Source organism: Hippopotamus amphibius, chromosome 1 (assembly GCF_030028045.1).
Source record: "Hippopotamus amphibius kiboko isolate mHipAmp2 chromosome 1, mHipAmp2.hap2, whole genome shotgun sequence".
Taxonomy (NCBI): domain Eukaryota; kingdom Metazoa; phylum Chordata; class Mammalia; order Artiodactyla; family Hippopotamidae; genus Hippopotamus; species Hippopotamus amphibius.
The window spans coordinates 200,230,005-200,256,395 of record NC_080186.1 but is presented as its reverse complement, the minus strand read 5'-3'; the positions used below and the strand labels follow the sequence as shown (position 1 = coordinate 200,256,395).

Below are 26,391 nucleotides of genomic sequence, written 5' to 3'. Positions count from 1 at the left end.
TTCCTTAAAAATTCTAAAGTCATCACACAAAGAGAAGGTCACCAAACTGAGTCAAAGTAAGAAGAGATCCATGCCCTCCACCCATACCCCATGCCCTCCACCCAACAGTCAAGAGGACAAATGATTCATCTGCATTTTCTCTTGTCTCCCCTCTCTCTATTCTATTTCTAAATTAATATTTTTTTTGGCCAAGCACATACAGTTGAATTTGTTAAATGAGTATATGATACGGCTCCACTATAGACTCGAAAACCTAGCTGTGGGGACTTCCCTGGCGGTGCAGCAGTTGGGATTCCGAGCTCCCAGTGCAGGGGGCCCACGTTCGATCTCTGGTTGGGGAACTAGATCCCAAATGCATGCCGCAACAGAGAGTTCGCATGCCACAACTAGGGAGCCCGTGTGCAACCAAATAAACAAACAAACAAATAAATAACCTAGCTATGTATAACCATCAGAGACTGTTTGTTGTTCTAGGTATCTCAATTTTGCAGAAAGCTAAAAATTTACCTCTTTATGTAAATCCCTCACAAATGTTTCCCATTCTGCAAGGAAACCTATCAATAAAATTTCTGATCATACACTTTCTCAGAGGCTCTAGGTATTCATTAGAGTCATTCATTTGGGCACACTGCATAACATGTTAATGTCCCAACATGCTGATGTTTATAAATGAACTGCATTCTACTCAAGTGCCCCAGGCTCAGTGCAGGAAGAGTATTACCACCTTGCATATTACAATGATGAGGCACTTTCTCTTCTGCTTTTCAGTTTATTTGATTCTTCATATTAGTCAACATCAATATTCCTGCTTAAACTCCTTGCTTCTTTATTAAATTTTGTCGAGGAAGAAACAAGGTGCTAGTGAAACTAACATATCTTGAGCATCTAGGATATGCAGGTACTCTGCATAACATTTTGTATATATCACCTCATTAAACCCTAAGCAATAGATACTTTCACTCTTGTATTATAGGCAGAAAAACTAAAATTCAATTTGGTAATAAGCCCAAGGTTTCATCATGGCTACTAAGTGGTGGGGCTGAGATTAAACCCAACGGTAGTTTTATTAAGGAAGAAAGAGAGTTATTACAATAGATGGTTAATTAAATTTCACTATTCTGTCCTCTTCCTAAGCCTAAACATATTTTTCCAGCATCCTAAAGAAAGATCAGGTGTTAAAAACAGGAGGTTAAAGGCACTGGGTTTGGAACTTAAAGCATGTTACCTCATTTAATTCTCATATCTCTGCAATCTCAGTATTATTATCTCTACTTCCCAAGATTAACAGAAGTTAAGGAAAGTAAAACACTTGGTCTAAGACTGCAGAGAAAGTAAACAGCAGAGCTAGAACAGCAGCAACTCAGGACCATTAGGCTTCAAAACGCTTTCCACTACAACATGGAAATCACTTCTACCTTGAATCATTAGGTAATAACAATTTTCAGCACTCTTCAAAAATCTTTACTAAAGTTTAAAAAGTAGAATACTTGGTTGTAGGGGAGAAAGGGCACATTCATGTCTTAAGGAACTAATATTAAATTTGGAATTAATTTTAAATTTAATTAATTTAAATTCTTTAAATTATCTCAACAAATTATTCATATATCTTGCCATTACGTAATAGGTGCCTTACCTACGTATTTACTCAAAACCACTTGTGCTGCTGGAATTGCATTCATCTGGAGGATGTTGTACCGGTACAGCTCTGTGTCTCTGTTGCTTTTATCTTGCAATGTTGTACAGACCCAATGCGCATAACCTATTGCTCCCTCAGTCTGTAAAAAAGCCAAAGTTAGTAAGTAGACACGGTAATAAATCTGCCAAGAAAAATTAAGAAATGTAACAATGTACTTCAATACAGTAAATGTCACATCCTAGTCTTCTAAGTCAGCTGTTAGGTGCCTTTAAATAAATGGTCACTACGGTACAACACAGCCAAGGACATATTTAAATCACTTGCTTCAAACCTAAGTAGAAGAATCAAGCGGGATAAATAAAGGGGAGCAAACAGAGCCCCTCCTGATGGGTTGGTTTGCTTCTTCTCAGCATCAGTTCCATAGGTCAAACAAATAATTACCAATCAGAAGAACTATAAAACACTTTCAAAAATAATCTAGAAATGTCAACCAAGTCTAGTATTTATCTCTGGTTTATTCATTTTTAGAGTCTCAGTTTCTAATCTTCATGACTACTACATCTATTAAATCCCAATGTGATTTCTTCATCAGCTCTTGAAGTTCTTTAATGACAGTTTATCTGTTTTTTAAGAAAGAATAAAGAATAGAGACAACTGCTGTCATTAACATCTGATACCACTATGTACTCATTTTCTCAAGGATAGTACTTCATATATCAGTGAATCCTGAAGAATGTTCAAATTCTTACGTGCATACTGAGTTCTGTAGTGTGCCTGAAGAGATCCATGGTGTCATAACTTCCAACTGTCTCTGCAATTAGAGCCTATAAAAGGAAAAAGGAGGCTCTTAAGGCGTTTAAAAGGACTACTACTACTATTAATAACAATAATAAATGAAACTCTCTGGAGGCACCCAAGGTTTACCAGCTGTGCTGGAAAGCAAAGTTAATTCCCTTTTGAGTCTTGGCTACCATATTCCCATAGCTCAGAGGACCAGAATGACTTGTTAAGTTAGCCCTTAGGCTGAGAGGTGCTTGCAGAACTCCATTTGCAACCAGGGAGCAGTAAAATAACCCACATAAAACTCCTCAGAACACTGATAAAGCTCTGCTGCTTGTCCCTTCCCTCCCTGCCTATCTATTCACCCTGCTATGTGTCTGGATTGGGGCTGTTATTCACAGGATCACCTCAGATTCAACCGCAAAGCTTTTTAAAAAGGAGATCCTCACCCCTAGAAATCTAGTTTCCACAGATCTGGGTAGAATCTCAGTGTGTTTACTTTTTAAAACTGCCTCAGGATTTTAAATATTATATCTATGCTGCTGATTCTGTAGATTATGTGACAGTTAAAATTACTTTCAAGCTCCTCTACCTTTAAGAAAGCAGGGTTCTTTTAGTTATCATACGTTACTAACTAAGAAATCAATATGAAGCTTCCCTCTATTGCTATCATTTTAATTAAACCAATAATTTAAAAATAAGAAAAATGATACTTAAGTGACTCTGATGAGCATCTAAGATTTAGGAACTTACAGCAGTGCTACTCAAAGTGAAGTCCCTGGACCAGCAGCATCGCCCTCACTCGGGAGCAGTCAGAAATGCAAATCCTCAGGTCCCCTGGGTCCAAACCCTTCCACTGAGATTAGTGTAGTAATGCCATTGCTCCCAGATGCTACCACAGTTAATGGAACAGGAGTCTGCCTTTTCTAACTCTGCTTGCTCCACCAATTAACTAGAATCAGACCCAAGAGTAGAGTATACTAGAAGATATCTAATCCCTGATCAAGGATTTCCTAATATGGGTGATGCTCCCACTATTCTCTGAACTGAAACAAAACCCACTTACAAATTTATTACAATTTCTCAACTAGACGAGACCTTGGAGGCCACTCAGGCCAATCCCCTTCTTTTTCAGGTGAGAAAAATGAAATCCAGCAGTGATGTGTTCAGGTAAAACAATGAGTCACTGACAGACTCAGACGAGCCACCTGATTCCTATTTGGCAGCACAAACGTCTACACTTTGCAAGGGGTGGGGGGGCACGCATCCACAGGTACCAAATCAGATATGACGCGTTTACAGAAAGCAAGAAAACGTAGTCCAAGTGATCTTTGTAAACATTCACTTTTTTGGTAAATGTATGTTAACAGAGTTCTAGGTTTATGTTTTAAGCATAATAATATCAGAATGATGGTTTCAAAGTGCCTCAAATCAAAGCTTAATCATCACAAGCACAATACTTCAGATTTCTTAGTTTCAAAGAGCCTAGCACAGCGACTGGCACAAAGTAAGCCCTCAAATGCTATCGTTATTATCCGTGTTGCGTATAGTAACACGTGATTTATACTACTTTCTATTAATATGTTACGTACAAAACAGATTAATAACTACATATTATATATCTTACTTGTCCAATCCAGCACATTAAATAAGATGGATCAAGGGACTGAGCCATTTTGAAAGCCTCATGAGCTTGCTGGGAAAAAAAAGGCAAAAATTAACAAGTCATTTTATAACCTTAATATTAAATCACATATTTAAAAAGCATAAGAGAATAAGAAAAGCAAGACTTGCAAACATAAATACAAATGAACCTAAAACTTCACTGTTTAAGCACAATTAGCAATGCTTAAAACTATGTCTTAAATACATAGTCCTAAAAGAGTCCTGGATACAAAAGATTTCTCTACAGGCTTAGGGGTTCTGGTCCTCAATGAAAGGGCCCTGTAGGTGTCTACCTCACAGCCTGCAGAACTTTTAACTAATCACCTAATCACCCATCTATTTGCAAAGCCACAGGTTTGATGGAAATAACCAGAGAAGGCTGTATCTATTCCCCTCTCTTTGGGCTTAACTGGGAAGATAAAAACTAACAACCAGTGAGGTCTGAGACCTGCTACTGGACAAAAAGCAGTGGTCAACATAAATCTGCACTAAGCAATTAGGAAACTTTCAAGTTACCCCACTTGGACACTTTGAATCTCATGCTTTTTTTTTTCTGCTACAAAGAATATCTTATTATATGCTGCTTTATATTGTTTTTTCAATAATCTATGCATGGCAGGAAACAGTCCTTTTCCTTATAAGAAAGTAAGTTCACAGACAACAATTGTGCCACGCTACCAAAAAACCACATTCATTGCTTACTAAGACCTTGCTTTGTTTAAATTTTTATAAAATATTTTCACATATTTTAAGATTCAAATTAATGTTTCTCTTCATTCTATTTACAATCTTCTAAAGCAAAGACCTCTAAAGCAGTGACTTCATGTATCCCTGAGAATATTATTGCAGCTATTTTAAAAGGATGGCATTCAATACACTGGCTGAAACACAAAACAGTGCAGATGTGCTTTTATTTACAGATTTGTGGAAACTTCTAAACATGATTTACAAACATGCTCCCCATTACTACAGTTCCAATTCTCTTAATATACAACTGTGCAAGTATGACAAATTACACAGTGGCACGTAAAGGGATTAAAATCCGCTAAAGCCAAATCTACATCACCAAAGCAAAGGGTTAAATTCAAGTTTTTAGAGAGTACTAATCATCACCCTTACTTCATCATCCCACACCCAAGAAAGCCTACATGGGACTCCTCTTAATGTATAAAAGATGAAAAGAAAAACACCTAAATAATTCATAATAGAATTGTTTGTAATCTATAATGAAAAACCAACATAATTATAAAACCAGAAATTTCCTATGACATGGAAAGGAAAATAAATCTTACACATTCATTATTCAATACAATAAAGTGAATGTTATCAATTATCTAGCATATTGGAGAGCATACTGGGTAGACAGCAATGTGCAAAGTATTTCTCCATAAGAAGTTGAGCTATTTGAAGTGATCATATATGGAAAAAATTCTTTACTTTTAATATAACAAAACAGACAATATATTTACCTCAATTTTTTCGTTTGCAAGGTATAACACTCCCAAGTTGGTCCATGCAACAGCATTCTAAAAAACACACATATATAAAATTAAGTCCCTTGTCTACATGGCAGTCTCAGAAAATTATTAACACTATATTTTGAAGTGCTTTTTCATATACACATAGAATACTCACAATTTGTTCCGACTGGATTGATTTGATGAAACAGTGCTGAGCAAGGGCATAATTTCCAATACCTAAAAAATACAGACTTTGATAAAACTGAACTTCATTGCCTGAAACAGGCAATCTTCAAAAAATATTGAAGTGTTACTCAATTCTTACCATTGTAACAAGAAACTACACCAAGAGCATTCCAGTATAAGTGATTTTTACTGTCAAGTCTCACAGCCTTTTTCAGACACTGAAAAGTAAAATTACGTAAATTTTTATTTCTTGGAATATCAGCATTTACATCAAGATAAATATGGTTTTATGTGAAAACACTACAGTATTTACTTTACCAAAAGCATCTTTCAGAAAAGCCCTTAGCTTTTTTCTAAGTTTATTAAAAATTTCTCAAAACCATACATGCAAAGATTTCTCCAACAACTCTTGAAGATCACTCAAGTCGCTGCCTGTTTCTGCTAGATGTTGTACTTGGCGATAATAATTAATTCCAAGATCACACCACGTATTAGATGTAGACATCAGTTTTAACGCACGACCATAACACCTATGGAAATATAAAAGTGAATGTTATATTTTGTTATGATGTTCTAATTCAATTTGAATGTCATTAACGGGCAATCTTTGTAAATTACCTTCCTCCAAGATGAAGGAGCTCATTTTTCTTTAATACTTGTTTTCCTTCTTTCTGACCTAGAAGGACTCCTAAGACACTAACATTCACTTTAGATAGTGAGACAGCATACAGACTGGTACAAGCATCCCCAACTAGCTTCCAAAGGCAAGACACATCAGCTCGATGCTGCAGAGCCCTAAGAAAAGAAACAGTGTGATTCTTACAAATTATTTCCAAAAAGTATGGAGTTTATATCCCTCCCTACTACATACAATTAAAACAGGAAAAGTGTACATACGATCTTGATTTAGTTCCTTAGTTAAATGCAGTGAATGCTTTACTGAATTCCTTCTAGCCATCTTACATCTTTTTTCTCCCCCCTGTCTTACATCTTATCATCTCCTTATTAAGAAGAAAGGAAGAGGGCAATGAGAAGGAATTGATTGTTTTAAGTGACAGAAACTCTGCAAACATGCCTTTGGCACTCTTTATCATTCCTCTCAGAGGCAGCAGGAATCATATACATAAATCTATAAACTTTCCAGGACCAATTTACCTTTAATACTGAATTTTAAAACTATGCTTTTTGTGTTCGTCTATTTAAACAAAAACCAAAGCGGTAAAAGTGGTAACTCTCTCACAGCTGATTATTATAAACTTAGGTTTTCCTTGCAGATCTTCCCTCAAATAAAAAAAATACAGAACTAGTAAATGTATAACATATCAAATATATTTGGTGGTCCGAAGGATTTTTACTCTCTGAGATCAAGTATACCAAAAATCTAAATATGAAAATGTGAAAACCCATATTTATTGAAGGAAGTAAGACTCAGTGGACAAGCTCAAAAAGTAAATAAAAATATTAGTTATGGTGATAAAGCGTACTTCTTTCTAAAATGAGAAAATCTCAGCTATTCATTTCTCTTCACTTTTGTCTTCTCAAAATCTTATAAATAAAACACAGCAATTTCAATTAAGCCAAGTCTCGATAATCAGCTATCACAAACAGCTATGTTACTGGCAGATGCACAAGCAGATGGAACATTTTCCATAGCCTTTTCTACTCATGGAGTCCAGCCAAAAATCATTCTCCAATGTCTTCCTGAGAAACAAGATTAATTACTGCAGTCATCACTGAAAGCCCACTGACAGGATCAAGAGGAAGGACAACACTATTTGTAGCTCCTTTTCCTAAATACCTTAGCGTAATTTCTAAAATTGACAGCATGAAAGAAGAAAACAGAGAGGAAAAAAGAAGAGAAACACTGGCAATTTTAACAATCTAAACTCTCATCTCCTCTTAAATTTAATAAACAATAAAATATCCATAAAGTGGAATAACTTCTATCACCCGTACACAAGAACTGTGGTGGTGTGAACTTTAAGTCTAGAAGTAAATATAAATTTGGGGGATATCACTTTAAAAGTTTTATATAATACCTCCTTATAATTACTTGTGAGTACTATACGCTGTCCAGAACAAAATTCCCCAAACTCAGAAAGGCAGTATTTGTAGCTGAAGTATCATCACTCAAAGGTTCACATGTACCCTTAAATACGCGTTCAAACAAATTACACCCTCTTCACAATACCTTCCTCTTTGGAAAGAGCTGTGTGTATGACGTTAAGACTTGAAAAGGAGAAATAAAAATCAGTGGGAGAAAAAGGAATGAAGTTTTCATTTCAGATTTGGTTTCATATTCAAAGCAAAGCAATTCTAGAGCAAGCAAATTAATCAGACACAGAGGAGAAGGCACGTAGGAAAAGAAAGGAAGTGAAGCACAAGAAAAATGTTTAAGAGCAAAGACATTTAATTCCATATCTAACTTGTACACTTTTTCCGTCGTCTATCACAAATCACATTTCTACTTAACTAATGAATCGAGTTCTTAGACACCCCTTTTTTTCTTACCCAGATTCTCTCCAGAAGCAATCAGATTGCTCATCTCCCTTCACCTTCAGCCCTACCAGTAAGTCTAAAACAGGCCCTGACTACTGAATAGAAAGCCTATTGCACACCTGAAGCCCCATTTGCCAATCAATTCCAGCTAGAGATACCTGCGTCTCTAGGTCTCCTGACAGAGAACACGAACACGTGGTGCCCAAGCTGCTGTTCCACTAGCCGACTGCTTCTTCCTCCCCCCCCTTCTCTACGTGCCCAGCATGTCAGCAAGAAATTGTATCTGTTCCCTGGCGCAAAATTAATATAATATGTATGTTACAGAATTAACTGGCTCGTCTGTTGTTCTTTATGTTTGAGATTCTGAGTAATGATTGCTATAGCTAACAGGATAAACACAGAATGACTCTCTAAATCTAGCTTTATTATAATACTAAGAAAATAGAAACAATGAATAATAATACTAACCGAGTAAAATATTCCAGTGCTTTCTCTATGTAGTCTACAGCTTTCCCATCAAGATAATCGACTAGAGCTGCTTTTGCCATCATGAGATGGCATTCACCCAAACCTAAAATCAGGTAAGTTTGTAGTTGTTAAAATATGTAAAAGAAACACTGAGAATGAACATCAAATAAATTTGTTGGTATTATAATACAGCCACTTTCCAGAAAACAAAATTTAATGGTATTTTATAAAAATTACCTTTAAGCATGGTTTTGCATACATTTATTAAGGAATTCAAATGGTAGGGTTCTGTTGGAGTAAACATGTACTAAGAGATAAAAACTATCAATGGAACCTAAGAAGTTCCTTAATTTTGGGCAAATTACTTACCTCTTAAAATCTTAGCTTTGAAAATGGGGATTACCTAATAATATCTAATATGCTACTTGCTATCATATTACTATTTATTAGGTACTGTGAAATAAGATTTGATCTCTTTATATTCAAAACCATATAGCAACCTATACTATGAAAATTAAATGAAATAGCAATTTCCTAAAATGCCTAATAAACATTTAATAAATGTGAGTCCTCCTTCTGTTAAGGAGTTTTACATATTTTTTTAAAAAAGGATTTCATGGCCTAAGTTACATGTCACTTAAAACGTACACTATTTCTGAATTAAATCCGCCATTGTTTCTTTGAAACAAAAAGGAAATGGAGGAAACCAAATATAATGAGCTCCAGATTTTCTTTAATGGTTAGAAATAATCATTAAAAAATTAATTAAATATGAATGATGGTATTTTACTTTAAATTACCAAAAATAATTTGTTAAGAAGGAATGGGTATCTATAAAGGAACTAAAATTAACTTAGATAATTACAAAACAATGCAAGTTGCCTCTAAAGTTCAAAAACTGGAAAAATGAGATCCTATAATTTACAAAGTAACTAACTAAAAGGTATTAAGATATTCTGAGGATATAGTGAGTTAATTATCAAAATATAAGAGCAGGGAAATTCTTGTTTTAGAGATGCATTTTTAGATCCAATAGCTATCACATTATTTATCTAAAAGCTAAGTCCTATCATATTACTACTTATTAACTGTTATGAAACAAAATTTAATCTTTTTATATTCAAATCTATATAACAAGCTATTTACTATAAGAGGTTCATACTGGACACTTGCTGTTGACTAAAGAAGTCCTTTTCAAGTTACTCAATACATTTAGAAATTTATTCAAGAATTTTGTATTTCAGTATCACAAAAGTTAAAGGAGCTATTAGAAAGAAATTACCTTTCAAAGCAGGCACATAATCTTCTTTCTTTTTAATGATCAGCTGGTATTGAGCTACCGCCTCTTTATATTTGCCTAGGATTTGCTGTATTGCTGCAACCTTAAACACACTGTATGTGGATTCTGGGTTCAGCTCACTGGCTTTTGTGAAGGATTTCAAGGCTGTGGTATAGCCACCTCTGCTTAAGTATGCCTCTCCTAATGACTCCCAACAATTGAAGTCCTTTGGGTCTGCCCTTAATGCTGCCTGTAAACTAAAATTTCAAGAAAGTGTAAGAGAACTAAAAGTAACAGAACTACTTCCACATCTGAAAGAAAAACACAAAGTAACTGAATCACACATATCCATGCTTCCTCCTATGGATAAAAGGGAAAACCCATATTTATTTAAAGCAAGTATACCTGTTACTTTTATGACATGAATTTTTTTAATAGTAAGAAATTTTACTGTAATTTTGGAATGAATAAAAACAAAATATTTTTTTGAAGAAATGCTCACAAAAATTTCTTTTCCTTGACTATGTGACAGAACTCCAGTTTCCTATCCTATCAGAATAGGTATATATCTCAATATGCCTCATCACAGTCTATAAGCCCCCACCAAGCCTCCTACCAAAACAAAAATGAGAGTTGAAAAACAGGAACAATAGGCACACTTTAAATTTCTGACCAAATTCCATAGCTATGAAAAAATTTTAAATGCCTGTATTCTAGGTATTAACATAAATCAGAAACAACTTTGATTCAAACGTATTTTCTTTACTCAGTTCAAACCAAATTACTAAAAGTGAGCTGTTCCAAGTGTCCTTCAAGCTGCCAATGTCTCCCCTGCCCCCAAAACAATGCTTGTCAATGGGAGAACAACAAAGATATTAACCTTGGCTTTTTATCATTCCTTAAATTTCTATTGAAAACTTACTATATACATGATACTATTAAGACTTCACTTCAATGGATGGCTGTCTTCTTAACACAAGGACATCAGTTAATCCAATTTTGTAATTCCAGTGCCATGCAGATAATAAGAGCCAATTAACCATAAATAAATTTTGCTATTTCTTCCCTTGAAATACAACCTGGTATGAGGCAACTTGTAAGTTCATTTTGGATATAAATGGAGTTTAATTTAAGGAACCATTAGGCTGCCTAACTGAGGTTAAATATAGAAAGATGCCTTACTCAGCCACGGCTTGAGAATGTTGACCAGCTTTCAAATAGTATAGTCCTCGTCTAAGCCAGGCCCATTTTGCTGTTCCAGCACTTGCCTTTTGAGTGACTGTTGTTAGGATAGCTAAGGCAGTTTCCTAATAAAAAGAAAAGACTAATATTAGAGATATTAAATATTATAAAAATACTGAACACTTATATAAACAGATATATTTTCACTTACTGCTTCTGATTTTTTAAACTTACACTGATTTTTTAAAGTATATACTGGTATATACTGGGTATACACTGAACCACACTTTCAACATTAAGTAATTTAATACCTGCCAACAAAAAGAAAATTTACTCCATATACAAGCAGTGGCAGAAATATGTCTATAGCATCTACAAATAAAAATAAAAAATAATCACTTTCAATTACACATATTAAAATATTTCTATTTCTATACTCAGGATTAAAAAAAAAAGATGAAAGTATTTAAATTATTAGATATACCATCTCTTCAAGCTCCACACTTAAGTCAACTGCTGCAGCTCCAGATTCAGCATCAGTGTCATCTAATTCGAAAGCTTTCCTGTAACATCCACGGGCTCTGCTTTTATCTCCTACTACATCTCTGTAATAATGACCTAAATAGCAGAAAACTTTGCCCATGTATGAATCCAGTTTAGCAGCCTTTGAAATAAAAATTGATAACAGAATATTAAAGTTTGTTTGGGTGGGTCCCTTTAAAAACACAAAAGATAAATACACAGATAAAGAAAAAAATTAAATATACAAAAATATGCCAAAACACCCTTTAGCGTAAGTTTCAAAGCAGACATGAAAATTGGCCATCACCATTTATAGAAAAGAAACAACTATAAAAATACTATTTCTTTGCTAAAAGATATGTGAAATTAGAGTTATTATTTCATCAATCTGTTTCTATGAGCCAAGATAGGAATGTAAAACTTCTAGATGTTACATATCTAAAACATAAGAAGTTAAACATGTAGAAGTATATACGACTCATACACCAATAAAAATACAGTGGAAATTACCTAAAAACAATATTGTTTTTCAGAGGTAATTATGTTTGATTTTCTATAACATGCGTTTCTTAAATAAGTAACTTTTACATTTTTATGGTTTAAGTTTCTCCTTGAAAACCTATACAACATTCTCACAAAACCTTATGTGTGAGAGATAAAACAGAAAAAACATTTCAGTAAAGAGTAATTTTAAGTATCTAACTTAGGTGATCATTACTTATGATTTTATTATGAATCCATTTCAGCTAAGAACTAAATAATAGCATGTGTTACCTTTAGAAAGTGGGTAAGAGCCTTTGTTTTATCTTTTCTTGTTTCTTCACCCATGGACCAATATGTTAACCCAAGTTGGTAATGATATTCAGCAACTTCAGCATCTTTCTCAAGAGCTCGCTGAAGACTAAGTCACAAAGGAGAAGGAAGGAATATTTAGATAGATGGATGGATATATAGATAGACAGACAGACAGACAGACGGATAGATTAAAAAAAGAGAGAGAGAGACACCCAGTTGGAACAATCGAAGTTTGAGTTATTCATGGATGCTAAATTAGAAACAAGTCATTACTTGAGGATATAGATCATAAGAAAAAAAAAAAGATCTGAAAAGGAACGTAAAACCAAACATTATATAAGCTTACTTAACATTATGATCAGCTAATGAGATTTCAAAACCATTATGAAATTTTCTATAGTTACTGTGCTACATGCTAAATACATTTCTTAAAAATACTAAGGCTTACAGATTTACAAAGATCAACTTTATGCAAAACTAGATCTTTAACAAACCCATTTATTTCAAATTTTCAAGAAATATTAAATTAAGATATGACTAGATTTATGAGCAATCTAAATACAACCTTACCATTTTTCTGCTTGTAGATAGTCCTTTTTGGTAAAATGAATCAAAGCCTCCAGGGCATGAGCTTCAGCCAGGTCAGGGTAAGAAGAGAGAAGGTCTTCCATAATCTATAAAGTATATATCTATCAATTCCATATCCAGATAAAAACAACTTTTAACTTAAAAAAGAAAAAAAAAAAAAAACCCAGAAAATTGTTTAAATGAAAACACCAACCTTTGAAGCTTCACCTAATGAGCCTTTGTTCAGATAGGCCAAGCCTTTGAGAACCAAAAGTCCTGGGATGTTGTTTGCATCAGAAACCTAGAAAACAATTGTAAAGAATTGCTATCAATCTCCTGCAACACAATGCAGCAAAGTTTGCTTTAACTAAAGAATGACCATAGCATAAAGACCTGGAGTTCCTAATTTCTATCACTATTAACACTTTCATTCTCTGCAATCTTTTTATTAAAGAAAATTTCAAATACACTAAAAAAATTAGAGAACAGCAAAATAAACCCACAAGTACTTGTCATCCAGTTTCAAAATTATTAACTCAAAGCCAATCTTTTCTCATCTATACCTCCACCCATTTTACCACACTCCTGCTTAGATTACCCCAGAAATTACAGTTTCTCATCTGAGACTTCAGTATCTATATCTAAAAAATAAGTTCATTTTTAATAACATAATCATACTACCATTATAAACATGTAAGCAAAACCAACAACACACCCTTAACATCACCAAATAATTAGCCAGTGTCCAAATTCACCACTTGTCTCGTAAAATATTTAAATAAATTTTTTAAATCAAAATCCAAATAAGGCACATACATTTCAACTGGCTGATATGTCTCTTAACTCTCTTTTAATCTATAGGGTTTTTCCATCCCTCACAATTTAACTGTTGAAAAATATGGGCCACTGTCACAGTTTCTCAGAGTCTGGCTCTTGCTGAATGTATTCTCATGGCATTGACATGCTCCCTGGTCCCCTGTATCTTCTGTAAGTTAGTAGGTCTAGAAGTCTGATCTGATTCAGGTTTGATGTTCTGGCAAGAATACCTCATGTGTACTTGCACCTGGCTATGTACAGCTGTCTGTTTTCTTATGATGTTAGCAGCCATTGATCCTCAATGCCTAGATCTATTAATTCATCATGGACTGCAAAATGGTGATTTTCTAATTCTATCATTCCTTCTTTCCTTATTCGATGGCATACTGTTCAACAAAGAGAAATTTCCCCTCCTCTCATTATCTATTTGATCATTCTGAGGAACAGTTCATAGAGGAAACACAGGATAAATACTTTGATTTTTTCCAATTGGCTCCTTAGCATCCTTCAAAGACTCACTTTATTGAGGATGTTTTGTTGATTTGTTTTTTGTATCATCAACACATGGATTTAAACATAAATGATGTCTTTTAATCTACTGCAGTTACTAGTGCTCAAATCATCCCCTCTTTAGCCAGTAAAAATCAATTCATGCAAGTTCCTAAGCCCTTTTGACATAATTCTAAAATCCATTTATACTTTCTTTGATTTCTAGCATTGTAAGATGTCCTGGGCTCATCTTGTACATTTTCTCTCTCAGATTTGGATTCTACCAGTTCTTCAAGGAAACTCTCATCGTTTTTTGTTAAAGAAAAAAAAAAGTATGGAAAGACCTCTCCAAAGCATTCACACAAAACACACTATTTCGGAAGGCAAGTACTGATAGAAAACAAGAAAATAAGATATTAGCTCTTGAAGGATCCTGACAACTGTTCCAATTTTAAAGAAAAACGATGAAATGCAAAGCCCTTTGAAATTTACAAAACAATGATTTTTTTATAAAAATTCAAAACTCTGCAATATACTGAGTGATATAATTTTAATTTTATACAAAAAATAGCCTTTAGGGCTTCCTAGGTGGCGCAGTGGTTAAGAATCCGCCTGCCAATGCAGAGGTCACGGGTTTGATCCCAGCTCCAGGAAGATCCCACATGCCGCGGAGCAACTAAGCCCGTGTGCCAAAAAAAAAAAAAAAAAATAGCCTTTATCTGAAAAATATCTTTAAAGGCACTGTGTTGTTATAATTCATAATTTACTCATTTTTGCTAGGGAATTTCAAACTGTTTGAAACAAAAACAATAAGAAATCAGTTTCCTTCTTAAATATCAATCTTCCTCGGAGTGTTTTTTAACTTGAAGAAAACAAGCAACATTCCCTACCATGAAGCTACGAGTGTCCTTAATAATTCTTGTCAATAATCTATGAAATATTTTCTGGAGGGAAAAATTTAGAATACCAAATTAATAATAATCAAGTATTGATAACGCAAGAGGGCAAAAGAGAAAAGGAGAATAAGAGCAAGAACTAAAGAAAGAAATTGCATCACATGAAGAATATTGTAAGTACTTAACCAAGAGGCAAACAACTTTAGGAGTTTCCAAGCATGTGAATGATTTACAAAAGTGCACACACGGTGAATTCATACCTCTAACACAAAATCTTTGTAAGTAAATATTTGTGGTAAGAAGAGAGTGGTTGCTGCCTGGCTGACTGAAAACTAAGTAAGTTGAAGGGAAATTTCTGATGGCGAGACTACCTGATCAAGAGTATGAATTGCTTCCTCTGAAGATTCATAGTCTGAGAGTTTAATCAAAGCCTCTGCTTTCAAATGAAGACAAAGATTCTTCTGATGAAGACTGCCACCAGACACGCCAAGATTACCTATGTTCTTCAGAGCTGACAAAATCAAGGACATCTGAATGAAGACAACCATATCACTTCACTTTTTTGTTTCTTTTTAAGGGTAACATATAACAAATTATAGATACAGTAAGAATAAATTGTCAAAACAATATACATGAAGAATAATTCAAAGCTAAACATAAATTCTTCCCTGAACTCTTTATGAAAATATCTGAATTTAAAACAGAATAGATCTAAATTTAAAACCTCTATCTTCACATAATATATAATAAAACTGAACATCCTGAAACACAACAATGGCTATCTACATCTGCTACATAACAGAGGTTAACCCTTAGCCAAAGCATCTGTCACAAAAACAGCACATTAAGGATAATGGAAGGGAAAAGAAGCTAAATTAGGATGAACCACCATAAACTGTTTCTCAGCTGCAGAGATAAGGTCACCAGGTACGTCAAGAGCAGTGAATCACTTTTATGATTTCCTACCCCCACACCTGACCTATGTGAACACATTCAAATAGGCTCTAAGATACCTTTCCTTGTCTATTATCTACATTAGAGGAATCAAGAATCTACATTAGAGTGAAGGTCATAGGACACACCAGAAACTTCCCTGTTACAAAGACAGAGCATCACCACACAAGCCTAAACTGACTTTGTCAAAATTCCAAGTGCAGGAAACCTTTGATAAATACTCATTGTCAGTTTAAAAATAAATATAACAGTAGACATGTACACAGATGGTGTTCTGTCTTTTCTTTAACCTCCTCAATGAAATTTAAATTAGTTGGCAACTTAAAATACAAAATAAAGCACTGATATCATTCTCCTTTAAGATGAGAAGAAACAGTGTTGGTGACCCTTAAAGATGTCACGAATACCTTGATTGCATGAAAGAACAGCTTCCTTAGGTTTATGCATTCTGACTTGGGCTTCTGCCAGATGGTACCATCCAGTTGTGCAGAGAGGGCTTTCCTTTAACCCTAAAAGGATAACAGCAGTCACAAAATCCAAGGTTTCCATTACGACTGAGATGAATGGCACCACCATCCACTCCCGAAATCAGACTCCTTCCCTCTCCCTTGTCGCCCATATCTAGTCAGTCACAAAGTCACACTGATTCCAAGCTCCTCCACTTCAGTTCAGACCTCCATCATCTATCTCAGATCAATGCAAGTGCTTGCCATCTACTCCAATTCATTCTCTACACTGTAGCCAGAATATTTCTAAAAATACAAACGGGATTATGAAATTCCCCTACTTAAGACCTTCCACTGGGTCCCAGCTGCCCTTTGGATAACATGCAAACTCTTTAATGAGGTTTGCAAGGCCCCTTTCCAGCCTCAATGCTTGCCCCTTCCTGCTCCCATACTTCATTTTCAAATCGTGCTAAACAAACAGGAGTTCCCTGAGCACCTGCTTTTCTCTCACCTCAGGGCTATTTCAACTCTTGGCCTAAAATGCTCCTCCCACTGCCAGGCTTGTATTTGTCATTCAGACCTCAATTTGAATGAAAGTTCATCCAGAAACGTCACATCTGGTAAGACTAAATTAAAGTCTCCTAAGGATGGAGACATTATCCTTATTTTACAAATGAAAACACTGAGACACAAAGAGTTTAACTTTCCTAAGGTCTGATAATTAGTGAGTGGCAGGGCTGGAATTCAAACTTAAGCAGACTCCAGAGTATGTAAGTTCATTTTTTTGTTTCTGTCCTAAATATATATATATTCCTTATAGAAAGGCCCAAAGATAAATGCCTGCTGACTAACAACTATACCTCATGTTACATGCTGCACACTGTACACTTACCTTCTGTTAAGTTCCCAACAGCATCTTCATACTTTTTGTCTTGTAATGCTTTAATGCCTAAACCAATGAGGCCTGGGCCACTTTTTGAATCCATTTCCACTAATCTACAACAATACTGCTCTCCCTCATCACTAAGACTTCCTGGAATTAAAAGAAAAAATTATTAGCATATACATACCTATATGTGTCAAAACCTATACACTTAAATCTCAAAAGCTATCTTACACATACCTACACCTCCATATGCTGATTCCAGGATTCAAAACTTAAAGAGACCAACAAATGTAGAAAATATTAACATTCCATAAAGAAAATTATGTTCCTTCTTCTTCTTAAATACCAGAAGTAGAAACCACTTTACATACAACAGCATGGGTAAACCAAACCTGCTGTCATACTCAAGGGTTTCAAGCAAGAAACCTACTGCTATTTGCCACAAGGCTAAGACTCAGCCCACTGCTCACCACCAGGTCTCCCTTTCCTATTCAGCAATAATAATTTTGCTTGTTAGATGAAGAATCCCTGTCAAAGGACAGTATCTTCACCAACCTCTCTCCCTGGACAACAATGTGCTGCTAGAGATGTGGCAGCCAAGATGCCAGATGCAGTGGACTCTCCCAGCGGCCCACGATCAAAAGACAGGCTACTTAGCAAGATACTATACAAAGACTTAGTCACATTTTTCTTAAGTTCACAAGTTCAGCAGTACATTTCTGAATTCTTCAAAACCTTCTTTTCCTATATAAGTTAACAGTTAAGCTTATGCAGTAATCATCCAATGCCTACATTTTGAAATTATTATGGTAAAAAAAATTAGTTTAGAAAACATTGTAGGTTCTGTTATATTTCCGTTTTCTCAAACCTCAATCAAACTCAGCATTCCTGTTCCCAGGAAAGCATAAAAACAGGTGGAAAATATGATTTTTGTTTTGAGAATAAACTGTGAATACCATTCACCACTTTAATAAATTGTTTAATCACACAAGGAAATTCTTAAAAAGTAATTGAGAGAGTAATTTACAACTTGAAGCAATAAGTAAGGGGAGCAAATAAAAATAATTTATCTGAAGAAGAGACCTGATGGCTTTAATATCTATATAAAACAGATAGTCCCAAACCATATATGGAACCACTGTTTCAGTAACAAATGTCAAAGGTGAATTCTTTGCATGATACCATTTAGCTTACATATTTCAAAACTTTCAAAACTAGATATACAACCATGAAAAATGCCTAAGTAATATTTTATATATTAATTTAGAAGTCCAAGTTAGCACCCAAAATTCAAAGAATTCATAACAGCTAAAGAATTAAAACTTCAGCACTGTTTGGTGAAATATGAAAATAAATTGGAAGAAATACTACTTTGGTTAATAAGCCAGTAAGAAAGATACAAGCCTGCTTCTAGACAAAAATTTCCCTTCTGTCAATATGTTCTTACTATCATTTACATAAATATGAATTCCAAGAATGGATATGCCTAGTTCCATATACCCTATATCCTCCAAAAGCAAACCACTGGGTCCCACCCCCCTTTTTATCCAGTGGTATTATCTAAACTAGATATCAGAATAACCTGGAGGACCTGTTGAAACAAAAAATGCTGAACCCCACCCTCAAAGTTTCTGATTCAGGAGGTCTGGTAGTAGACCTGAGAATCTGCCTTTCTAAAACAAGTTCTCAGGTGATACTGATGCTACCGGTTCAGAGAACCAGCAGTCTACAGTATTTACCAAAACCATATACCAATTGTATTATTGTCTTCACGACATACATACCCTGCCTTTGTTGCCTCTGCAGCTAAATAGTAATTTCTGAAGGGTAGAGACTAGTATAGTATCTTATACATGGTAGACACTCACTACATATTGTAATGATCCTTTAAAAATGCCGTTATGAATTCATGTCCCAAAAGGCTTAGTCTATTAATAGGTAATAGCTGAGAATTACTACAGAAAATTAAAAACATTCACCATTCTAAAAAAGAAAATAAAATGGCTACAAAAATTTTACCTTCAATTTCTACCCAAGTGAAAACTCTCTTATCCCATAGAAACACAATTCACAACAGACTACCTTGACAATGAAAACTGCCCACATTACAGAAAACACACCTGGGATGAAAAGAAGAAAAGCCAATCATGCATCTTTCCAATGATCATCATAGTTAGGGTAACTAAAAACCACACACAGGTGAGCAAAGTGTGAATAGGTAGATGAAAATAGTTTCCAAAAGGCCTAGAATTAACACAAAAACCTTTCAAACGAGGTAAATTTTCCTAACATATTCCCCTTTGCAAACATCTGGGAGCACAATTACAGAAACAAAAAGAGATTTGGGAAGACTATATTCACGTCTAGCCCTGGATAACATACTCTCTACACATGACCAAGTGGCACTTAGAAGACTTCTCTACAGTGTTCACAAAAACCATCAAACATACTAATTCTTGTTGAAAATACTACCCAAAACGTGGAGGATAAAAGTAGAAAGGAAATAGACTTCATTGTTTTTCAATAGAAAATCATTTATTTAACTTATCTGCTCTTTTTAACATTTAAAAGAGTCTAAGATCCCAGATTTAGTGACTTTAAAACAGTCTGGAAATATTATTTTTATTTGTCAATAAGGCAAGCTAGACTTGGAGCTGATAAAATGTTCTGAAAAGCTTTAGCATAGATGCTAAGTAATACCTATAAGAATTCTGTTTCCTAAAGGGTATCACAAAAAAGGCAAGAGGTTTTTTTAAAATACTAATTTATTTCTGACATCCCAAAGAAACCCATCAGTGCTACAGAATTTTTCTTTTAAATTAACCTAGCATAGGGGGAGAAAAACAGCATGTACTCTTTATTTCCACCAGGATTTTCTAATATTTCTAGAATACAAAATCTTATGTTCTTTTCTGTTTGGGTTTGAAGAACCAAGCTTTCTTATCCTTCTGCATTTCAGCAATAAAGCAAAACAAAATAAACCAAAAAGGTCATTTATCATGAAATAACATTTCATCAGATGACAACTGTGAAAGCTATTTACTACTTGTTATGTGAAGCTTTATAAACTGAGTCATTTTGAAAATGAATCTTCAAGCCTCAATATGCAAAGGAGGACAAAAGAAAATGAAATATATTTGTCCCCAGTGGAAAAGAACCCAGTGATTAACTGCTGTGAAGTAGCAAATTCTGCAGGTACTAAGGTACTCTGGGGGAGGATAGATCAGCCTTTAAGAGATGTTACAGATTTTCAGAAGTTCTTAATACATAGAAAGTTTAGCTTAAGGGAGCAATGAAAAGAAGAGAAAACAAAAAGAAAAAATAAATCAGTAAGCACAGCTTCTTACTGTCCTGCATTAAACTATTAAACTTTCACCCCAGAAAAATGCTTCACCTCAGAATGTACCTAGCCTGAACCACTCCATTCCACAAATCCTTGCAACCAACATTTCAGCAGGGAAAGTCTTCCGTGGTGTACCATGCATGTAAATATCCACTACCCACTCCCCTTTGCCAGGATTTAGATCTCTCTTTCAATTCTGCAAAATACCCATCCTCAAACCTTCCTTGAGAATGATATTTTCTTTTTCACATAAACCAACACCCTCTCTAATCAATCAGCATAATACCTTTGCTATCTCTACTAAAACACTTTGTCAAGTATTGAATTTGTGGGCAAAACTCTGCAGGCTATTTGTTGATCCTATTTCTTCTATAATTTTGTAAGCTTTTTGGGATATTAGGGCATATTTACTCGACAAACCCACATTATAGGCTTATATGTGCCCATTAAGAAAGCATTTAATCTGTCCTCAAAAAGAAATATCAGAGTATCTTCTTGTGCCAATTAGCATGTGAGCAGGTCAAGAATGAGGGAATGGCACAAACTATGAATAGCTGAACAGGAACAGAGAGAAAAGGGTGAACACCAGCCATGAAATTCTCAATAGCAATTGTAATCGCAGAAAAAGGGGTGGAGGGATGAGTACCAGAGGCCACACAATAAAGAAAATCAGTCCACTTGTCTTGGGAACACACTGGGTCTTGTTAAACTCTGAAGAAACTGGGTGATTTAGAACTACGCTTCCTATTAGAGGAAAACAAACAGAACACACACACACTAAAAAATCATAAACATGCTTCCTGGACTGAAAGTCTTTCAGCATGCCTCATCCTCCTTGACCTCAAGGCAACATCCATAACGTTAACTAGCCCCTTCTTCTTGAAACTCTCCTGCCAGGTGACACTACCGCAATTCTTCTCCTCCTCTAAAAGCCTACTATCCCCTTCTCATGCTTCCTCCTCCTCTCCCTTAGATGAAGTCAGTCAGTCCCTGGATTGGTTCTTTTTATACCTGCTAACCACTTCTTCCTACTCTTTTCCCATCACTGTATGCTAAGGTCCAATTCAATTGCTTTGATTACAAAAGACAGCCCTGCTAAAGGCATCCTAATCATAAAACTAGTTGCTCAATCTCTCAAGACAGATCTTTCTGAAATGCTCTTTCCTTGCCTTCCGTGTGGCTTTGCACTGGGGTCCCCCACCTTCCTCGCTGACATCTTCGCTTCTCGGTCCTCCATTTCCCTCTTCCCCCTCTTCCTCCCTTTCCCTTCAAGGCAGCCAGCACTGGCCAAGGTACAGTTTTCACCTTTCTGCCCTTCAGGCATCCTCTGAAGTCATCTACTCCATGCACTTTCACCTACATGCAAACAGCTTCCAAACCTTGCTGCTCTCTCACGGCAAACCCTGATGAGCATTTCCCCCCGAATGCTCATTGACACCTTCTCTCAACAACTTCCCTTTTGTACAAACCATCATTCCATATTAGTGCAACTCTTCAGGAGAACTGAAAGTTAAAATTGATTTCTCCCTCCCTTCACCTCTAAGAAACCTCTTCTATTTTTTTCATTTACCTATTACTTTCAATTGCTGCTCTCATATTCCCAGTTCATTCATCCCTTCAGTTCATTCATTCCTGGTATCACTTATTCTACCCAATCTAGTCTGTCTTCTGTACAATCTATCCTGCATGCCATATTAGTATAAGACTTTATACTTTATAAATCTACTCACTACAACACTTTTTTTTGGGGGGGGGGGGTACACCAAGTTCAATCATCTGTTTTTATACACATATCCCCGTAATCCCTCCCTCCCTTGACTCCCCCCACCTCGAGTCCCCCCCACCCTCCCCGCCCCAGTCCTCTAAGACATCTTCCATCCTCGGGTTGGACTCCCTTTGTTATACAACAACTTCCCACTGACTATCTATTTTACAGTTGGTAGTATATATATGTCTATGCTACTCTCTCGCTTTGTCTCAGTTTCCCCTTCACCCCCCGCCCCCTCCCATACCTCGAGTTCTCCAGTCCATTCTCTGTATCTGCGTCCTTGTTCTTGTCACTGAGTTCATCAGTACCATTTTTAGATTCTGTATATGTGAGTTAGCATACAATATTTGTCCTTCTCTTTCTGACTTACTTCACTCTGTATGACAGACTCTAGGTCTATCCACCTCATTACATATAGCTCCATCTCATCCCTTTTTATAGCTGAGTAATATTCCATGGTGTATATATGCCACATCTTCTTTATCCATTCATTTGTTGATGGGCATTTCGGTTGCTTCCATGTCCTGGCTATTGTAAATAGTGCTGCAATAAACATGATGGTACAAGTTTCTTTTGGGATTCTGGTTTTCTTTGGGTATATGCCCAGGAGTGGGATGACTGGATCATATGGTAGTTCTATTTGTAGTTTTTGAAGGAACCTCCAAACTGTTTTCCATAGTGGCTGTACCAACCTCCATTCCCACCACTACAACACTTTTAAAGTCTTCTTTTCTCATGTTAGTGAAAACTGCTCTTCCACGTCTATCTTTGACTCAGTTAAAGCAAGGAAAAGGGGGTCTGCTTACTTTTCACAATAAGAAAAACCAAGACTGAAGAGTTCTGGACTTTAATTCAGACACCAAGGGGGAAAAATGTACAAGACTTAAAAGGAAAAGTTAGATTCGGGAGAGCCAAGATAGGTGCAATGAGACTTTTGTATCAGGAATTTTCCCTCATTTATCTCAAGCAGTAGTTTTCAACCATCTTTCAATTATGAAACACGTTATGGTCACTAACATACAAGGCATTCCCATGTCTATATTCACTTAGCAACAAAGTGAAAAAACTTAAATGGATTAGAAAAGCTTTGCAATAATTTACAATCACTACCACACTGGTGTTGGTATTGTTATTTTCACCGCAATGACTGACTTCTATGAACTTTATTCAAATCAGGTGAATACAGGCATGGACAGGAAAGATATTCAAATTATTTTTAAAATACCTTTCAGCACAGACACTAGGAAAAAGGACAGCAGCTGTTATGAAAACCATTATGGTCGACATCCCGTAAACTGACAGGCACAAGACAACCACAGCGTGGAGTTTTCGCAACTCCCAGCAAGCTAGCTGTCACTACTTCTCTCTCTTCCCCCAAAGAAAGTACACAAAGAAGCAATGGCATGAAGCATACACTAAGACAAACTCTGAGTTGAATTTGCTCTGTTTTATTAAAAAAGTAGATCATTCACAAACTTCATTTCTTTATCACATTATAGTATTTGTAACAATGTACTTGTGACATTGACATATGACATAATATCAACACTGAGAGTGCTAATCTTTCACAAAATCTTTTGCATGACATTCATATCCCTATGTAACACAATCTAACCTCCTTAATCAAAATATATCTTAGTTATTTTTTCTGTTACAGCAAATAAAACTATTTTACTATTCCCCAAAACTGCACCTAGTTCCATACTTCTGCTCATGCCATGTGGAGTACTTTTTACCACCTCCTGTTCATCTAATTTCTATGAAAAATTCAAGACCTTCATCAATTCCCACCTTCAAAAAAACTTCACAGATCAACAATGAACTCAGTAGCTCATAATTCCTCTGTGTCACTATACTTTGCTCTGTTTCTTGGCCTTTTCACGTGCATAAAGAATACATACTGTACTTCCTCTCACGTCCAGAAAGACTGAAACAATACCGTACACCCAACAGGCACTAAAATAATTTTTTATTTACAGCATCACTCACACCTCTGGGACACACAATACAATAAAGAAGAAATTACCTGATTCAATTAAATGCAAACAAAGCACTTCTAATGGATATTGTAGAGTAGGATAGATGTTTATCATCCCTTCACAGGCCTTCTTCAACCTAGCAGTCTCGTGAGGAAACTTGAAAATACAAAAGTAAAATAAACTGAGTAGCAATAAAATATACTTGTGAGCACTTTCCTAATTAGAATAGAAAAGTCACGTTAGAGATTATAAAAATCAACTTACTTTGGATAAACACTGAATAAAACGTCTATAAAGCACTTGGTGATCTTCACCAGGAATCTTATCTGATAAGCCCAGAGCATTCTCAAAAGCAGTTAGAAGCTGAAACAAAGAAACAAAAAGCTATCATCTGTAGCATACTTAAATGACAAATGTAATAAATAGTTGAACACAGAAGACTCACTTATGCAAACCATACCCTCAACTAGTAACTGCAAATGTGTTTTATTGTCTGGCCCTACAATTTCAACGAGGAAAAAAATGTATAATTAAGGTTAGAATACATCTAACTCCAACTGGCCCAGCAGACTGTACTGAACTAACAAGGGATAACTAAAAATTAGTGACATTAACTTAAAAAACATTCTTGTAAGTGTTGCTGCTCCCTACTAAGTAGTCGAGAGGTATAGTCTCATATGTCAGTGTAGCTGCTACTGCTCAGATCACTTTTAAAACACCTCTTCTGAAATCACCAGTACAGCCTTTGGAACATCTTCACGATAGCAAATCTTCAATCTTAAAAAGAAATTTTTATGAAGTTCAAAAAAAAAAAAAAAAAACCAGAGATATGACTGAACTATAATGAAATCATTTCTCATACAGTATTATTAACTGACTTTGAAGAAAATTCCAAAAGAAGCCTTCTAAATATTTCCTCAGCAAGAACAGCAAAACCAGAATCCAAGGCAAGCACTTTAAAGAATACCATTCATTTGGTTACATAAGTTCTACATTTTTCAAAATGAATTTCCATGACTTTATAATGAAAATTCATAATACAGTTCACCACCTCAAATTTTCTTTGTAAAGTAGGGTATAAAGTCTTCATAAATAAGTAGAATTTTACTCCTCTGATGCAAGGTAATGACTTTGCAAAAAAAAAAGGAAGCCTAACAAACAGTCTAGCGTAACAGGTTTAAAAACACAGTAATGAAATTAATTCACATGGAAAATATGTGATATTTTTTTAATGAACAGACTTAAATAAGGCAGAGTATCACTAGCATTCAAGGTGAAAATGACCCTCTCCCCCCCAAAAATCCTTTTATCCTATTGTTAACAGCTAGAAATCAATTCTTAAAGTGATAAGTATAATTAGTTCTCTTTCATGGAGGAGTAGAGCATAGATAATTCAAAAAAATTTTTACTTATTTTGGTATGTGTTTGATATTCTGGTAAACTATACTATTTTAAGGAAATAATGAAGTTATAATATGAAGACATGTTTAAGAGAAGTTGATAAATCATCTAATTTTGTCAATACTCAATTTTTTCCACATCTGAATCTATACGCAGATAAACTAATACACAAAGAAATGCAAATCTTATTCTCACATTTTCATCTCTAGCACTTAGGACATTGCCTGATACATAGTAATAGGTTCTCCATAAATATTTAAACATTTTCTAATTAAAGGAGCAAATTAATAAGTAAACAAATGAACAAACATACAAAGAAATGAGCTTCCAATCCTATAGAGTCTATAATTGTTTACATTTAAAAATTCCATTCA

The 26,391-nt window shown here is 35.2% G+C and overlaps 1 protein-coding gene across 10 annotated transcripts in view; it reads right to left on the bottom strand.

Annotated features, from left to right (window-relative positions):
* SKIC3 (SKI3 subunit of superkiller complex) overlaps nucleotides 1-26,391 on the bottom strand; it is a 164,570-nt gene that overhangs the window by 45,691 nt on the left and 92,488 nt on the right. For all 10 annotated transcript variants that reach the window (XM_057738973.1, XM_057738908.1, XM_057738936.1 and 7 more), the window contains 20 exons: nucleotides 24,881-24,979; nucleotides 24,664-24,772; nucleotides 17,533-17,673; nucleotides 16,602-16,703; nucleotides 15,612-15,751; nucleotides 13,254-13,340; nucleotides 13,043-13,146; nucleotides 12,452-12,578; nucleotides 11,640-11,819; nucleotides 11,156-11,280; nucleotides 9,977-10,230; nucleotides 8,695-8,797; nucleotides 6,346-6,522; nucleotides 6,113-6,257; nucleotides 5,867-5,945; nucleotides 5,717-5,778; nucleotides 5,551-5,607; nucleotides 4,044-4,112; nucleotides 2,386-2,460; nucleotides 1,634-1,775 (listed from right to left, as the gene is read on the bottom strand). In XM_057738973.1, the coding sequence (XP_057594956.1) occupies nucleotides 1,634-1,775; nucleotides 2,386-2,460; nucleotides 4,044-4,112; nucleotides 5,551-5,607; nucleotides 5,717-5,778; nucleotides 5,867-5,945; nucleotides 6,113-6,257; nucleotides 6,346-6,522; nucleotides 8,695-8,797; nucleotides 9,977-10,230; nucleotides 11,156-11,280; nucleotides 11,640-11,819; nucleotides 12,452-12,578; nucleotides 13,043-13,146; nucleotides 13,254-13,340; nucleotides 15,612-15,751; nucleotides 16,602-16,703; nucleotides 17,533-17,673; nucleotides 24,664-24,772; nucleotides 24,881-24,979 (2,377 nt within the window). The remainder of the gene's footprint in view (nucleotides 1-1,633; nucleotides 1,776-2,385; nucleotides 2,461-4,043; nucleotides 4,113-5,550; nucleotides 5,608-5,716; nucleotides 5,779-5,866; nucleotides 5,946-6,112; nucleotides 6,258-6,345; nucleotides 6,523-8,694; nucleotides 8,798-9,976; nucleotides 10,231-11,155; nucleotides 11,281-11,639; nucleotides 11,820-12,451; nucleotides 12,579-13,042; nucleotides 13,147-13,253; nucleotides 13,341-15,611; nucleotides 15,752-16,601; nucleotides 16,704-17,532; nucleotides 17,674-24,663; nucleotides 24,773-24,880; nucleotides 24,980-26,391) is intronic.